The sequence below is a fragment of the Schistocerca nitens genome, chromosome 2, assembly GCF_023898315.1.
Source record: "Schistocerca nitens isolate TAMUIC-IGC-003100 chromosome 2, iqSchNite1.1, whole genome shotgun sequence".
Taxonomy (NCBI): Eukaryota; Metazoa; Arthropoda; class Insecta; order Orthoptera; family Acrididae; genus Schistocerca; species Schistocerca nitens.
In genome coordinates this window covers 1,175,642,099-1,175,659,372 of record NC_064615.1, presented here as the reverse complement: position 1 = coordinate 1,175,659,372, position 17,274 = coordinate 1,175,642,099, and the positions used below count along the sequence as shown (strand labels likewise).

General features: G+C 43.7%; 1 protein-coding gene across 2 annotated transcripts in view; it reads left to right on the top strand.

Annotated features, from left to right (window-relative positions):
* The window catches only part of LOC126234819 (gamma-interferon-inducible lysosomal thiol reductase-like), a 127,172-nt gene that overhangs the window by 49,000 nt on the left and 60,898 nt on the right, over positions 1 to 17,274 (top strand). For both annotated transcript variants that reach the window (XM_049943565.1, XM_049943564.1), the window contains exon 3: positions 14,410 to 14,583. In XM_049943565.1, the coding sequence (XP_049799522.1) occupies positions 14,410 to 14,583 (174 nt within the window). The remainder of the gene's footprint in view (positions 1 to 14,409; positions 14,584 to 17,274) is intronic.

Genomic DNA, 17,274 nt, shown 5'->3' with positions numbered 1-17,274 from the left:
GGACTTTCACCATTACTCTTTAATATCATTCTTGAAAAAATTATCAGGACATGGGAAAAAGAAGTCAAAGGAATCCAAATTGGCATTAGAAAAGATAATAGATTCAATGTGAAGTGTTTAGCTTTTGCAGATGACCTTGCAATCCTCACAAATAATAGAAAAGAAGCTACTAACGCCATAGAGAAATTACACGAAATTGCACAAAGAACCGGCCTGCAAATCTCATATGAGAAAACCCAGTACATAGAAAGAGTGCCACAAGACAAATTGCCTATTGTGACAACCCATGGGAAAATTTTACAAGTACCACATTTTAAGTACCTGGGAGAAATCATCCAGCCATCAGGGATCAACCTAAAGGCCAATGAGGAAAGAATAAAAAAACTACAGAAAGCATATAAACTCACGTGGAACTATTATAACAAAAAGTCCATATCCATTAACGCAAAATTGAGGCACTACAACACCGTCGTACTTCCGGAGGCACTGTATGCATCTGAAACAACACAAATAGGTGGGCAAACTAAAATCAAAGAAATAGAGAAACAAGAAAGGAAAATTCTCAGGAAAATTTTTGGCCCGATACAAGAGCAAGGAATCTGGAAGAAGAGACCAACATCAGAATTATATAAATACACAGACAAGATTACAGATACAATAAGGAAAAGAAGAATGCAGTTCTACGGACATATCCACAGGATGAAGGAAAACAGAATTTCAAAGCGAATTCTTAAAGTCATCAACTCAGGCAGGGGAAAAACAAAATGGATAAAAGAAGTTGAAGAGGACCTCAGACAAGCACACATAACAGTAAATTATGCAGAAAATAGAACTGAATTCAGGAACATCATCAAAAAACATAAATTTGACACCACAACACAGAAGAGAACAGGATGCAAATGGACAGCGGAGCGAAAGAAACAACACAGTGAACACATGAAGAAAATTTGGGCTCAGAAAAAACATAAACAATCATCATAAAGGAATTCAAGTTCAAACGCTCTCTTAAATGGGAATAATCGAAAATAATAAATAACTTGTGCAATTTCAGCTAAAAAGATCGTCCTTCAAGAAATGGTGCAACTGGATTTCTTTTTGTCCTCTGCCATTGGCGTTTTCTACCTCCAAAAATGTATTATAAAAATATCTACATCAGACTCATTCTGCTTTGCTCGTGTTTCATTGAATGTAATCTCTTTCCTTCCTCACTTTTTGCAGTTCAGGACTTTCTGTCTTCAATGTGATTTCGTATACAACGTCGAACTGATCTGGCACTGCCCAGCTACGTCGGGTGTTAACGAAAATACTGCATAAATAACTTGTGAAGGGCATATGGTACCTTAGTGTGCATTTGAGGTCTTTGCAGGCATTTTGCAGGTACCACCAGTAATCAAGTTCCCCTTTCTGCCTTCGTCAAAGATATTCTCTTGAACCATTTAAGCGCATGATATTTTGCAAGGAGAAAGTAATACTAATTTCGACAGAGACGGGCTTAATGTTCAATCATGTAGCTGTGACACACAGGTAACAAGCTGAGATCTTTTGTGTCATTCGTCAAAAGCTGGATGGTGAGACACACGTGAAGCAATGTTTATTAGGGTCCAGAAGGTGATAGTCAGGACATAGGAGATAGTCCATTAATCTGTGAACGTGTCTTGTCACACATTTTTTGTTGGTGACTTGATACCTGTCATGCACATGTGGTGGTCAGAAAGTGGTGGCGTATCATTTTCCATGCTCGTGGCCAATGGACAGTGGGGTACTTGGTTTCTAGCATGTTACACAAAACTGCCTAGAGAAGGATGTTGTATAAATCCTTTGTCTTCAGCGGGTGTGTTGTAGGGAGATCTGAGGTCGCATAGCTGTATTCAAGAATGAATATCGATACATGGGAGAGAGATGTCGCAACATGTACCACCGACACCAGTGGGATGTGAGAGACCAACCTCCAACAGATGACCTGTGAGAGAGGCGTGTTGACTGGTCCATTGTTTCCATATATTGTTCATACAGAGGGCAGCTGCCCATTCCCAGATGATAACCAGTCCCAGCCATCCGTCACGAGAGGGAGGAGGGGTGAGATTTCCATAATGAACTTTGAATACGTGTCCTGTGGACAGGTAATAACCAGTGGTTGAAGTCTGCATCCTATCACCGCTGATGGGAGGGGGACCTGTGCCACATGATTGAAACACCACATAGAGGTTCAGGTGTTCCACATATTTCAGCTGCTTCAAGACCCAGAGCAGGTTCCGGTGCACCATCACACATAAGATCCATACCAACTGTCAATAGTTTGTTGTGGCTGTTCTGTGTACATTCTTCGTAAATGTGACTCCCAGATATCTCAGGTCAGTAACTGGTGGGAGGAGGTGGCAGTACATGGTCCAAGACCGCGCCTGATATCCAAGGCCACCAATTGTTGATGTTCAGAAGACTGGCCATGGCTTTTCTGTGTCACCCGATCCAGTTTATACGCTGTGGATTTCATTGGTGGAATGAACCAGCAGCAGCAGGCCATCAGCGTACAGTCTATACTGGAATGTGATGTCCCGCTTGGTGAGGCCAGATAGTGTGCAATTGAGATCCATGAGGAGTGGCTCAAGTATAACTGCGTAAAGGTAGGTTAGAATTGGGGCAACCTTGTGTTAGAGATCTCTCAATGGGTACTGGACCCATTACCTATCCGTTGACTAGGTCTGAGAGCTGGCTGCCGCCAAAAGGTGCTGCAGGGTACGTTGAGGCTCAGGGGAAATCCCATATGGTCCATTACATGTAGGAGGCAGTTACGGTGCACTCTATCAAGCACCCAATGAAATCGACGGAGACGATTACCACCTTCAGGCGACACACGAAGGGATAGCTATTAAGTCCATGCAGTTGCCAGTGGGTATTTTCATATTGGATCCTCCCAATTGATGTCTCTTCTGGGATGAGAATCATTGGAAATATCGTCTTATTGCGGCCTGCCAAACGCCTGGCGAAGATCTTGAAGACAGTATTAAACACTGTAAGTGGGTGATAGTCATTGACTGGTCGCCCTCCTGCTGGCTTGTGTACCACTTTAAGAAGTTCTTCGACAACGGTAGGTTGTATAGCGTACTCTGGGGACATTAGATTGTGGAACATTGTAACCGAGTGGGGCATCATGAAGTCACGGAAGTTCATTACTCCCTGGAGATTTATTGACCACAGCCTTGTCAAAGATGTCCCTCACCTCTTCACGTGAGACTTCCTCCATTAATGCCATCACCGCTGCCATACAGATAATGTTCATCACCTGCTGTGCAGTTCTGCAGTGGCCTTGTTATCTACAGTTCTTTCCTGGTAAAGATGACGAAAATGGTTCTCTATCGCTTTAGCTATGGTTGCCTGGGATGTGCAGGAGTGCCTGTCTCATGTCGTAGGGCATATGGGTAACTGTTGGCAACGTCGGCGCGTGTCAGCCACGATGTGATGCATGGTGGGTACCTCTGTGGCCATTCATTTGCGCCATCGTGTGCGTAATACTGTGCTTTCTAATCACCGCTTCGTCGATGACAGTAGGTGAGCCATGATTTGGTACATTTTAGTTGTTTGTACCTTGAAGGGGGTAGAACATAAGGGTCCCTGAGCGCCAAATAGTAAAAATCCAGATCTGCCAGTGCCACACAGAAGTGTCTAGTGCATTTCTGGTTAGGCGTAAAGGAGCCACCATTCCGAAGTCGGGCAGCATAGCATACGCAGGTATAGGCACAGTGATCGATGAAGGCAAGAATCTATTGTTCGGTGGTCGCCACTCCCTGTGTAAGACCTCATGACACATATATATATATATATAATATACAGTCAGATCACTGAATAACTGGTAAGATGCATGTATCTACAGCTGTCACCGTATACTTTTCCCCATGTGTCGCACATGTAAAGATTCTGAGTAACCATACCAAGTTCAGGACAATGTGTGCAGTGCAGGATTTGATTCTTAAGGATGAAGAACGTAATTACAACCACTGGCAAAGTCGCTCAGTTTATACCTTCCTAAGAGAAAAGGTTCAGTTTCCATGGTGTAGAACCCTCCACATTCACAGTGTGTGATGGTGCCTAACAGTACATAAACATTAATGAAGTGGGTGTTGAGTGCTGCGACCACTGAGCGTCGAGTGGAGGCGAGATATATGATATCAGTGCCTTCGATACCATCACACTCTAAAGTCGTCACGCCTGAGATTCTGGGCCACCAGAAATCATCTGTACTGCGTAACCATAAAGGTCTGGGAGAGCGTTCATTCACACCCCTTGCGAGAATGTGAAGTCGACTCCTGTTGCTCATACTGTTTCTCTCAGGAGTTGGATCTGACAGGGGAGGTAACCATGTTGATATCCATAATGGCCAAGCAGTAGGCCTGACGATGTAGTGGTTCGACAAGATAATCAATGGTGACAGTGGAGAGAAGCAGAGGCTACAAGTGACGTCTCACCCCACCTACTGTGGCACTCACTGTGTTGTACAGGCTGGATAGTCTGACGACACCGCAGCGGGGCTCCCCATCAGAGTCTTGCCTGGTCTCAATGCCATAACATGTTACATGAAGTCTGTTCATGAACCATAAGGTCATAGAGGTTGATAGGAGGGGCTTTGCATCCTGCAGTGGAGCCTTCCTGCTGATCACTGTTCACTGCAGCAGTCTGGTGTCTCACGGTGTCCAGCTGTCTGTCCCACAGGGGCAGAGTCAGTGGAAATGGTGTCAGCCTCGTGGTTGGCATCCTGCGGGGTCAGTTCTTCTTTCACCACTGAGTGAAGGCTGCCGTGTTCCAGCACTAATGCTTTGGTTGGTACGATTAGCTAATCGATTGCCACCCCACTATTGGTGGTGCCTGCAATGTTCAGTGATATCGATGGCATCATACATACAGCCAATGGCCATGCTGACTAACCGGCCAGGCATTGGTTCATGGAGGGCGGTTATGGTGCAGCAACATTGGTTCATTGTTTCTGGACAGGCAGAGATGTTATGAGCGCCATGTGTACATCATTGGGAGCATCATCAGCGTCGGAATTGTCTGGAAGACTTCATCTCAATTTCCCTGTTTTCTCATTTCTGCAGTGTCAAAATTGCGTTGTGAAACTAAACGTAGTAGATTGTGTTGGAAACGCCGAGCGCCGATTGCTTCAGCATTTCCTCTCACACGTCTCCGTCCACCACAAACCACTCTTGTCATACAGAATTTTGCTCGTCATTTTCAGCAACTGTTTTTCAAGAATGCCGGTATGAAGAAGTGCCACTCTGGTTCTGTTAACAACTGTTTTTAACGCACCTACTGTGTTATTTCCTCACATCGATATTTTTGTTATTCCATTCACAAACAGTGAAAAAAAAGTAATATAAAATAAAAATATCGGCACGTGATATTGCCAATTTGATATCGATATATTGTCTAGAAAAACATCGCCCACATGCATCGACGTTCTTTGATTGAGCATCGATATACTGATGTTTTATCAGCAGACCTAGTTCTTGGTGGAGACACCTGAAATACGCTGGTCGTGGATTCGTCAGCCTCAGGATCTGGAAGAATGGCTGCTAAGGTGTACAGTGATGTCAAGTCCTGCAGCAGTTAGTGACCGAATAATAGCGCGCAAGTTTTATTTAAGGGGTTTCATTTTTGTTTGTGGCAGAAATTTTAGCCTCAAGTCTGACTTACAGCAAATGCTACATAGTAGCTATGAGCATTCTTGAAATAATTCTTTGATTTCTCTTTAATTGTTCTATCATTTAAAGTCAGTCTTTGATGCAGTACGTTCAAAAATAAACTTTGTTTTAACTTCGGCAAACTAACTTTTCCTTTATGGCAACACGTGTGAATATAGTTATATTGCAGTAAAGTAACTCAGATCTGAAATGATTAGCTTTACGAAATATGCAGTGTAAATTCATCAGACTGCAATTATAACTCTTAAAACTATTTAGAATTACGTTCAGTGCGTATTTAAATATATTTTTCAAAACAACAATAGAATTATCATTATCAATGAGAACATTACTCCTATTTCTCTATGCAAAAACTGGGTCTCTCTAGCTCTTCGCCTTTCAGTCCGACCCGTTAGCATTCTTCTTCAACACATAACCTCAAACAAATACAGTTTCCATATAATAAGGGAAGACATAGCTGTGGTGGTCACTTCACCCTAATCAGCCAATTGCTGTAGAACGTGAGGGCCGGGCCACATAAGCAACGTTCCCAGTTTATAACAACACTTTTATCAAACTTTTCTTGGCAAAATAAAATTTTATGTTTAAAATTTTTGTGGTAAGGTAAGTTAGCAAAAAATCCTTACAAGCACGGGCAACCGCCTTATTCAAACAACAACATTAATCTTTAAGCAAGCATTAAGTGACTCGCAAGTTAATTAAATACTTTATACAGGTAAGCTCCCAAAAGGAGACTACAATTATGAGATAAACTTTAACCAATAATGAATATCACAATTTTTTTAACAGAAAATAAAATACAAACAGATATGCCCCTGCGTGACACATTTTCAAAACAGGTGACGTCACACAGGCACGGGATAATTCAAGTACCAGAAGGGGGGGCCCACTGGACCCAGACCAGAGGCGGCTGGACCAAGACAGAACCCACAGCAAGCGGGCGAGCTGGACAGGGTGCCGGACACAATACACTATAACACACAGATCTTTTATTAAATCCTTTACAGATCCAAATCAGGGCCGCAAGACTCGATTCGGGTAATGTGGCAGAGTCCAGTTCCCACACTACAAGTCAGGTTCGGTCTTGCAAACGTGTCAAACACACCACAACCTCTGCGTCGTGCCCCGGCCTGCTCAGCCACGCCCCCCTTGATTCCCTAGCGCCGCGCGGCTCTCCGGCTGTCCCTCTGTAGCGCCACACGCCCGTCGCGGCCAAAAACCACGTCAAAGGGTCGAGCCCAAAGATCACAACATGCCGACCCGATCGATCAATCGATACGAACCGGCACGGCTCAATAGCCATCAAAATGAAGAAACTGAAAATTAGGAACACTTCAAAGTTTGTGGTGATGGCGACTAAACAACACAAACTTAGTTCCGTTTACTCTTAGACAAAAATAAGTGAAAAAGACGTAATAAACAACGTTTGTTGCTCCCGACCGCTTCGCTGTTATGTTTCGTTTTCCACGCTCATATCAGCGACGTAACAGTTGTGGTATCGTAGCTGCCCGGTCAGCTTATGTTACTGCAAATGAACTAACTGCATCATTTAACCATGAGCGTTCATAGAAAACTTATTCACGAAACGTTGCTACTTCACGTGTCATTTCTACCGTGGCACCTGATCAGTACATAGGGCGGAAACTGCTAGCACTTCAATTTTCGTTGTTCATGTATTGGAGACTTTAATGCATGACAGAGAAGGTGTCGTCAGAGTTATGAATATGAAGGCATTTGCGTATTTTGGAACTCTTAGCGGCTACGTACACACATGATTTTTTTCCTTGTGCACATCTATGGCAAAGTAGCTTTCAAATTATATAAGTCTCATTGATCTCCGTGTGTAATTAATATTGAAAATCGGTACTTCAATTTTCGTGTTCACGTATTAATATTATGATGGCTATCTGAGCATGCCTCCAGGACCAGTCCAAACAGCGATACGTCGCACTGTGTCTACGTCCTGTTCTCGCACAAAATCTACGATTCCCGCCCAGAGAGAGAGAGGTATTTAATAAAGTCGTGACCTTTGTTTTAGACATGAAATAGTATACAGCAGAGCTTCTTGTGTTGGGCCTTTGTACGATTTAATGTCCTTCAGAAGGAAATATGCTAGAAATGAAAGCTGTTCCGGAAAATATTTACAACAAGACTGACGCCAAACTGACCCTTGTTTACGAACGTGACAGATTTTATTCACTACAGATCCCCTTTTGTGCTAGTTTGGCACTAACTTTTGCATTCCAGACTTTCTTGGAGGTTTTGCCAAAACATGTCCAGTGTTAAACTCTTGCGCAGACAATTCCGCACACGTTTTGTTCGAAATCTGCGCCGCATAATACTCGACAATAAACTCACTGTGTTTTATCGTGGACGCAATTTTGTGGTGCGTGTATGAGACGCGATTGTGCGTATATGTCACAGAAACGGGTTGGTGCATCGAAATTACGGCTCCCGGCGTTTTAGAATTGTCAGCTCCGCGTCAGTCTTACAAGTATTTTACGGACCATTTTTGTTTTGCTCAGATCGTACACTGAGCAGCACCTTTCAACGTGGATTTTATAAATGAAGTGAAATTTCGATTTATGTGTTACATTACCATTCTTTTGCGTATAAACTTTTCTTTCTACTGTCGGTCAGAATTTAGTACCTTGCCTTCCTCAGGCACAGTTATTATGCTGCCAAACGGCCACACTCGTCAACTACCTTCAGCAATAAATATCAGACCATAAGAATACAAGAACAATGACTGCACAGAGGTGCACAGGTACGTGCACCTACACTGAAGAATGTCATTGGTTTATCCAGAATGAGATTTTCACTCTGCAGCGGAGTGTGCGCTGATATGAAACTTCCTGGCAGATTAAAACTGTGTGCCGGACCGAGACTCGAACTCGGGACCTTTGCCTTTCGCGGGCAAGTGCTCTACCAACTGAGCTACCCAAGCACGACTCTCGTCCCGTCCTCACAGCTTTACTTCTGCCAGTATCTCGTGTCCTACCTTCCAAACTTTACAGAAGCTCTCCTGCGAACCTTGCAGAACTAGCACTCCTGAAAGAAAGGATATTGCGGAGACATGACTTAGCAACAGCCTGGGGGATGTTTCCAGAATGCGATTTTCACTCTGCAGCGGAGTGTGCGCTGATATGTAACTTCCTGGCAGATTAAAACTGTGTGCCGGACCGAGACTCGGGACCTTTGCCTTTCGCGGGCAAGTGCTTGGGTAGCTCAGTTGGTAGAGTACTAGAGCCCGCGAAAGGCAAAGGTCCCGAGTCCGAGTCTCGGGCCGGCACACAGTTTTAATCTGCCAGGAAGTTTCATTGGTTTATACTCGTACGTATGGAACACTTCGTTCTGACCTGATTTTGTATGTTACTTTCCGAGAGCTGAGTTTTCTGATAACAGTCACCTCATGGAAATCCAGATCACAGCATTTTTCAGCTTTAATTATTATAATAAATAGGGAACAGAGGCAGGACCTGACGATACCATTTTAAGTGAAATGAGCTAAGGATAGCTCATTTGAAATAGGTATAAGCCAAACACCAGTGGCCAGATCAAAACCATAATCACTAACGTAACAAGAGAAAATGAAAAAGCTAAGTAACTTAACCCTTTCTCATATGATAACATTCCTCTTACGTGCAGCGTTTCAACCAACCTGAAATCCTGAGAAGTATTGAATCAGTCGATAATGCAATCAGTGAAAGAGAGGAATAGAAACCGACTGGGAAGTACAAATCTCAATACGCTGAGGATACTTACGCGTTGAATAGACAGGAGGGGGATTTCACATGAAGCTTCACGAGGGCATCGCGCTATTCTGACTTAACAAATGTAAGCTTGTAGAAGCAGCTCATCCCTACGAAACTGGGATTATACACTGACGAAAAAAAGATCACACCACGTACGAGGGGTTGTGCGACATAAACGAAAGTTGGTAGGCGTATTTCTACATACGAAAGATGTTGTTTATTCAAATTTCGCGCCAGTGTGGTGATAGTAGCGCCACTATGGGGATGCAAGTCACGTTTGCTTTAAATACACCACTATAACGGTTGTGAGCGTTATTACCTTCTATATTGGACGTGGTGAATTGATGCTAGGCACGAATGCCTTTAAGGCAAGAAATACGCCGTTGTCAACACCTCACTGAGCTTGAATGTGGTGGTGTAATACCGTTACTAGAGGCTGGGTGTTTCTTCAGCGATATTGAAGAAAGACTTGACAGGAATGTAGTCACTGTACATGATTGCTGGCAGCAGTGGTCACGGGAATGTAGGGTCGCAAGAAGTCCGGGCTCCCGACGGCCACGTGGTGCTACCGAGAGAGAATAGCTCTGGCACACTGTACTGCACCTGCAGCAGCTAGCTGAGCAGCGGTTCGCACCTCAGCGACACGACGAACTGCCTAAAATCGGTTATTCCAAGGACAACTCCGACGCAGACGCCCTGTAGCGTGCATTCCGTGGCGGACAGGGTGGAAGTCTATTGTGCTTTCTGATGAAAGCTGGTCCTACCTCAGTGCCAATGATGGCTGCGTGTTCGTTAGAAGGAGGCGAGTTGAGTGCCTGCAACCAGCGTGCCTGCGTGCTAAACGCAATGGACCTATACCTGGAGTCATCGTCTGGAGTGCTATGTCGTATGACACCACGAGCACTCTTGTGCTTATCCCAAGAAGCCTGATTGAAAATTTGTACGCCAGTCTGGTGATTCGAACTGCTGTGCTGCCATTCATGAACAGTGTTCCACGGTGTGTTTTCCAGCAGGATAACGCTGGCACGCATGCCGCTGTTGTAACCCAACATGTTCTACAGAATATCGACATGTTCCCTTGACCTGCTCGATCACCAGATCTGTCTCCAATCGAAGACATATGGCACATCGTCGGACTGTTACCAGCGTCATCTACAAACAGCATTAACCGTCCCTGTACTGACCGACCAAGTGCAACATGCAACTAATTATCTTGGTTAAATTACTGTTTAATTAATTTTGATCTACTGATTATTATTTATTATCTATGCCTGTTTCTTCATTTATTTATACTTCTCACGTTTGAGTTCTCAGCGGCCTGCGTTAGACGAATTCCGGGTATTAAGAAATACCATTCACTTTTGTTAAAAACTTGAATACAATAATACGAGGGTTGGAACTTAAACAGTGGCAACCATTTATTCACAACTGATACAAAAGAGTTACGTGTTTGCACCTGTTCATGTTCAAAGCAGTTACCAGCGTTGTGTAGAATTTGTTTCAAGTGATATGGAAGGCTTAGTATACCGTTAGCAGAGCGTGTTCTGTTGATGGTGCGAATGGAGCGGTCTACTGCCTGTCGAATCTCTGGAACAATTCTGAAGTGAGTGCCACGAAGTGGTTCCTTCATCTTCGGAATCAAATCAAAGTCACAAGGACTTAAGACTGGGGAGTATGGTGGATGGTACAGTACTTCCCAGTCCAATCGACCGAACAGAGCAGTCACAGCTTGTGCTGCATGCGCCCGCGCATTGTCTTCGAAAATGATGGGTGGGTCTGCACAGAAAGTGTCGCCGCTTCTTTCGCAAAGCTGGTCGCAGGCGATGCTCCAAAAACGAGCAGTAATACTGTGCATTGACGCTCTGCCGTGGAGGAACGTAATGCGTTACGATAACACCATCACAGTCGTACACGAGAATCGGCATAACTTTCACCATACTGAGGCTCTGACGCAGATTCGACTTTCGCGGCGACCCAAAATGACGCCATTTGTTGGATTGGCGTTTCAGTTTTGGCTTCGCGGCATTCTGTTCAGAACTGTTCCAGCAGACCGCTCCATTCGCACCGTCAACGGAACAGGCTCTGCTAACGGTATACTACGTCTTCCACATCCCTGGCAACCCACTGTACAGAACGCTGGTGACTACTTTGAACATGAACAGGTGCAAACATGTAGGGGGGGCTTACGGGCAAACATGTAACTCTTTTTTATCGGTTGTGAATAAACAGTTGCCACCGCTTAAGTTCCAACCCTCGTATTACTGTGGAACATCAATACCGTGTATTCAGGTTTTTAATATGCCTATGTTTCTCCAAATACCGACGGAATACTCCATAATTATCCGTACATATTTACTTTTGTAGCTGTATCTCCAAACTGAATTCATTCTTAGCTCTCAGACACACTTTATCATAAGCTTTAATTACTTGGCAGTAGGTGTCTGTAGTTCTGTAAATATAATTTAAGTAACTTATTATCGGAAAAAAAGTTTAAAAAGAAGTTGTACTTGGAAATTAATGTAGAAGAGTCGGGAAAAATGGAATATTATTGTAAAAATGCAGATAACCATATACAAGCATACGGACTATGTCTCAGGTATGGAGTGGCTAGCAGACTACTTAAATAACGAAACTCAATATGTTATCCCCGAGCCGGCATTTGGGGCCGAGCGGTTCTAGGCGCTTCAGTCTGGAACCGCGCGACCGCTACGGTCGCAGGTTTGAATCCTGCCTCGGGCATGGATGTGTGTGACGTCCTTAGGTTAGTTAGGTTTAAGTAGTTCTAAGTTCTAGGGGACTGATGTCCTCAGATGTTAAGTCCCATAGAGCTCAGAGCCATTTGAACCATTTGTTATCCCCGACGGCGAGTGTTCATCAGAGACAAGGGTATCGGCAGGATTGCCCCAGGAAGTGTGATAAGACCGCTATTATTCTCCATACACGCAAATGATACGGCGGATGTGGTTGGCAGCAGTTTGCAGCCGTTTGTTGATGATGCATGCTGCGGTGTATGGGAAGGTGTCGTCGCCGAGTGACTGTAGATACGTATAAGACGACGTGGACAAAGGTTCTGGTTGGTGTGATGAGTGACAGTAAGCTCTAAATGTAGAAAAATGTGAGTTAAGGCAGGTAATTGGGAAAAAAAAAACCATAACGTTCGAATGCAGTATTAGCAGTGCGCTGCTTGACTCACGTCTGTTAGATATCTGCGCGTAATGTTGCAAGGCAGTATGAAGTGGAATGAGCACCTAAAGGACTGTACTGGGGAAGGCGAACGGTCGACTTCAGTTTACTGGCAGAATCTTGGGAAAGCGTGGTTCATCGGTAAAGGCGACCGCGTACAGGGCACTAGTGCGACCCTTTGTTGAGTACTGTTGGCGTGTTTGGGATCCGCACCAGCTCAGATTAAGGGAAGACACTGAGGCAGTTCAGATGCGACGTGCTAGATCTGTTACCGGTAGGTTCGAACAACAGACAAGTATTATGGAGATGCTTCGGAAACTCAGAATCACAATCACTGGAGGGAAGGCGAAAGTCTTTTCGAGGAGCCCCACTGAGAAAACTTAGAGATCTGGCATTTGAGGCTGATTGCAAAACTGTTCTTCTGCCGCCAAAGCACGTTTCGCGTACAGATCATGGAGATAAGATTAGAGAGATTACGGCTCGTACGGAGGCATATAAAGTCGTTTCTCCCTCGATCTACACGCGTGTGGAAAAGAGGAAGAAATGACGGGTAGTGGTACAAATGATTCAAATGGCTCTGAGCACTATGGGACTTAGCATCTGAGGTCATCAGTCCCCTAGAACTTAGAACTACTTTAACCTAACTGACCGAAGGACATCACACACATTCACGCCCGAGGCAGGATTCGAACCTGCGACCGTAGCGGTCGCGCGGTGCCAGACTGAAGCGCCTAGAACCGCTCGGCCACACCGGCCGGCAGTAGTGGTGCAGCGTGCCCTCGTCAACGCACCATACAATTGCTTGACTAGCATGTGTATAGATGTATACGTAAATTTGGCAAAAAATATACCTTATGTACATAAAATACATTCTACGGGCCCGGGTTCGATTCCCGGCTGGGTCGGAGATTTTTCTCCGCTCAGGGACTGGGTATTGTGTTGCCTTCATCATCATTTCATCCCCAACCGGCGTCCAATGTGGCGTCGAATGTAATAAGACCTGCACCAAGGCGGCCGGACCTGCCCCGTAAGGGGCCTTCCGGCCAATGACGCCAAACGCTCGTTTCATTTCCATTACTAAATCTTACGTTTATTAACTTCAAGACAAAATTCTGAAGCGTTACGGGTGATCCGATTTCTATTTACTTATTTGTATAAATCACAAATCTAATCTTCGTTTCAGCATCTGCACGATGTAGGAGTGTCTTATGATATAGCTAGTATGACGTATTGCCCGACATGCCATCTTGGAGTTCGCAACCATACCGACAGAGCTGATTGTATCCATACCGAAAAAGGGAGCAGTACATAACGATTTACTGCTAATTTACTTAATAAGTAGCACAGTTTTAGTCGTTAATCTTCATTTTCGGTAATTATTACATGTTTGTGAAAAGTTACTTCCAAAAATTTTGTCGAACTACGAAAACAGTTTTTCTGCGACGAAACACACACGATAACTGGAGACGAAGTGGGCTCGTTGCAGTGCATCACGAGATCATTATGCTCGGGGGAATCACTCGACCAGTGAGAAATCACGGTTGTCCATATCGCCAGACTGTTTCATTACACCCGAAGTTCATCCACATTTCACAAAGTACGATTTGGCTATAATTTTTTTCTTCTTTGTATCCCTACTCTTGATATCTACTGGCTGCTCTTTGCTAGAGGCCATTTTGTCCGACAACGTGAGCCACAGATTCTTTGACTGTTTCTACTAGTCTGCTTTTAAGTACACTTTACACAAGAGCGTAAAATCCATTATCTATTTGACTTAGACGAAGGTGACTGCCGAGGGGTACGAATTTAGTTGCCAGCATGGACCGGGGGAGTGCCAGGGGAACAAGATTCACTCGTGTGCCGTGGAGCTGCTGGAGGACCCGACGTCGCAGCTGCAGTACGTGGCCTGCACGATGCGCGGGCAGGACGATCCGGTGGAGAGCGGCGGCGAGGTGAGTCAAGTCAGCGGTCGTACTGCTGCACCATCTGCTTCGAAAAATTCTGTAAAATGTTCTGTGAAATGATTGGAAGTAAGAAAAAAAGTAGGTTACAGACCCACTTGATGTGAATGTTTTTCTTCAATTTTTTTCTTATTTTCTTAAGCTCTTCAGTCCATGTGATAAAATAAGTATAGAGAAATGTCTTCATCGTTGTTACACATATTTATATTCTAAATCACATTGTCTTAATTTTTTATCTATTCTAAAATGTTTGAGGTACAGATATGTGTTCTTACGCCTAAACCAGTAGAAAAATTTTAAAAAGCAGTTTTTTTAAGTACACAAAAATACATATTTCATATCTTGTCCACGGTTTTTGTACGTTCACAGGTACATTTAGAGGTATTTTTCGCCATTCTGCTGTCATGTCTTTAAAAATCGTAAGTGGAACCGCAAGCGGAGTACGGTGCGACCTGGCGACAAAAGTGAAACTACGCGATCTACAGGAGCATCTGATACAGCTCTTGCGTTGATAAAAACGTATATTGTTAATTTTACGACGTGAATTGTCGGAGACCATATATGTGTACCCACGGACTGAAGAAGTAAAATATAACATATTTAAATATCGATTTGTATTCTATATATTGCTAAGAGTATATAGATCCAGAGAAAGCACCGTAATTTCTATTTATGCTGTAACTTTATTTAATTTTTTCAACATGAAAGGAAGTATTCCACAAGTTTTACATCAATGCAACGTTTTACGCGCAAAGTAGGCCTTTAAGAAATCGACCTTCCTATACTTCATATACATATGTATGCCGTATGTGAAATATGCTTTCTCTGAAATGACTAATTAAAATTTTCTTAATTAATCTGGCAACTTTCAAATAATTAAAAATTATTTTGCAAAATTTTACCCCACTCTGGTAATTTTAATACACCAATCTTTCATTTTGCATTCTTTGTTTCACTGTGAAACTTCAGAAAAGAAACCATTGTGCAACTTTCCATCGGTTCACTAAGCTTTTCTTAACTGCCGTGATTATGTTCAAGTAATTGACTTTTTTTCCAGAACTAGACCTCATACTCGTCAGTTTCTCCATTTTCCGCTCTTCGTTTGGTTGTGAAAACGTGGTCAAAAATTTTCCCTCGAAGCACAGGAGATTAAATCTTATGCTGCAAAACTTGACCTACCGTTTGTCTGCTTCATACCCATAAATCCGTTTCTCCCTCTTCATTTGGCTGCGAACGTTTGGATGAAAATGCGTTGTGTAATTTCGACTGTGTAATTACATTTAACCAGAAAGTGTTAGTGTTGTGTCAAATGAAGGACCACACACTCAGAAACAGTCCATTCTCTTGATTATGTTATCGCGTCTCAGTCGGGCAGGGTTAGTAAGATTTAAGCTGACGGGAGCGGGGGAGTACTAATGCATATCGGGCACTGTGGTTGCTCAGCTAGATGACGACAGTCCCATATTGTACAGGATGATTAATCCTTTACGGAACTAGTGGTGAGTGTATTTCAACACCGCAATGAGGTCTTTGTTCGTGAGTGCTTTTCCTTACACAAGCAGCACTTGCTTGTTAGGCGACGCGGCACGGCGTAGTGAGCGAAAGTGTTTCAAGTGAAATGGCGACACACATGTATTCTATTCGCCAAAGACTATTCATGTATGAGGGTTGCCCAGAAAGTAATGCACCGCATGTTTTTTTTTTTTTTTTTTTTTTGGTCAGCAGAAAACAATTCTACGAATGTGAAATGTTACGTACGTATTATTTTAACTCTCCTAAGTGAGCGCGCCAAGTTTCTGTCACTTAGGACAGACAGCCCAGCTGCCAGGACAGTTTCAAAATGGCGTCTGTAGGTGTTGTACGTTACAAGCAACGTACTGTCATTGAATTTCTCACTACAGAGAAACTAACTGTGGGGAATATTCACAAATGCTTGTCCAAAGTCTATGGAGCATCTGTTGTCGACAGAAGCAGATTTAGTCGCTAGGCACAGAGAGTGAGGTCATCAGAATGCGGTTCGGCGGAGCTCCACGATTTGCAGCGGCTGGAGAGACCATCCACGGCTGACACACCTGACACACTTGACCTAGCCCCCTCATACTTCAACTTGCTTGGGCCATTAAAGGAGGCCATTCGTGGAAGACATTTTGAGGACGATGAGGTGATTTACACAGTGAAGCACTGGCTTCACCTCCAGGACAATAGGGCATACACAACCTCGTTTTGCACTAGACGAAGGCCACAGAACGGGATGGAGAGTACATGCAAATATAGGGTGTGTAGATAAAACACAGTTCTTTCGTGTGTGTAATTCTCATTATGTTCAATAAAGAACTGTTGAAGAGAAAGAATACATTGCTTTACTTTCTGGCCAACCCTCGTATGGTTGATACGAGGGCATAGAACCAGCACATGCAGTAAGTAGATTATTTCAAGAATAACTTCCTGATGTTCAGGTTCCTAATTGGAGTACGATTCGTCGATTAATAAATACATTCCGTGAAACGGGAAGTGTTCTTGTCAGGAAACATAGGCAAGCACATACAGTACTCACAGGAAAAACTCTGGATGACATTGGGCATGCTCTGGAAGGTTTCCTAGAAAATCAATTCAACCGTTTTCAAAAGGAAATTTCCTGTGCCTGTGTTCGAAAGGCTACAATGTTACTGAAGTTAGAGCCTT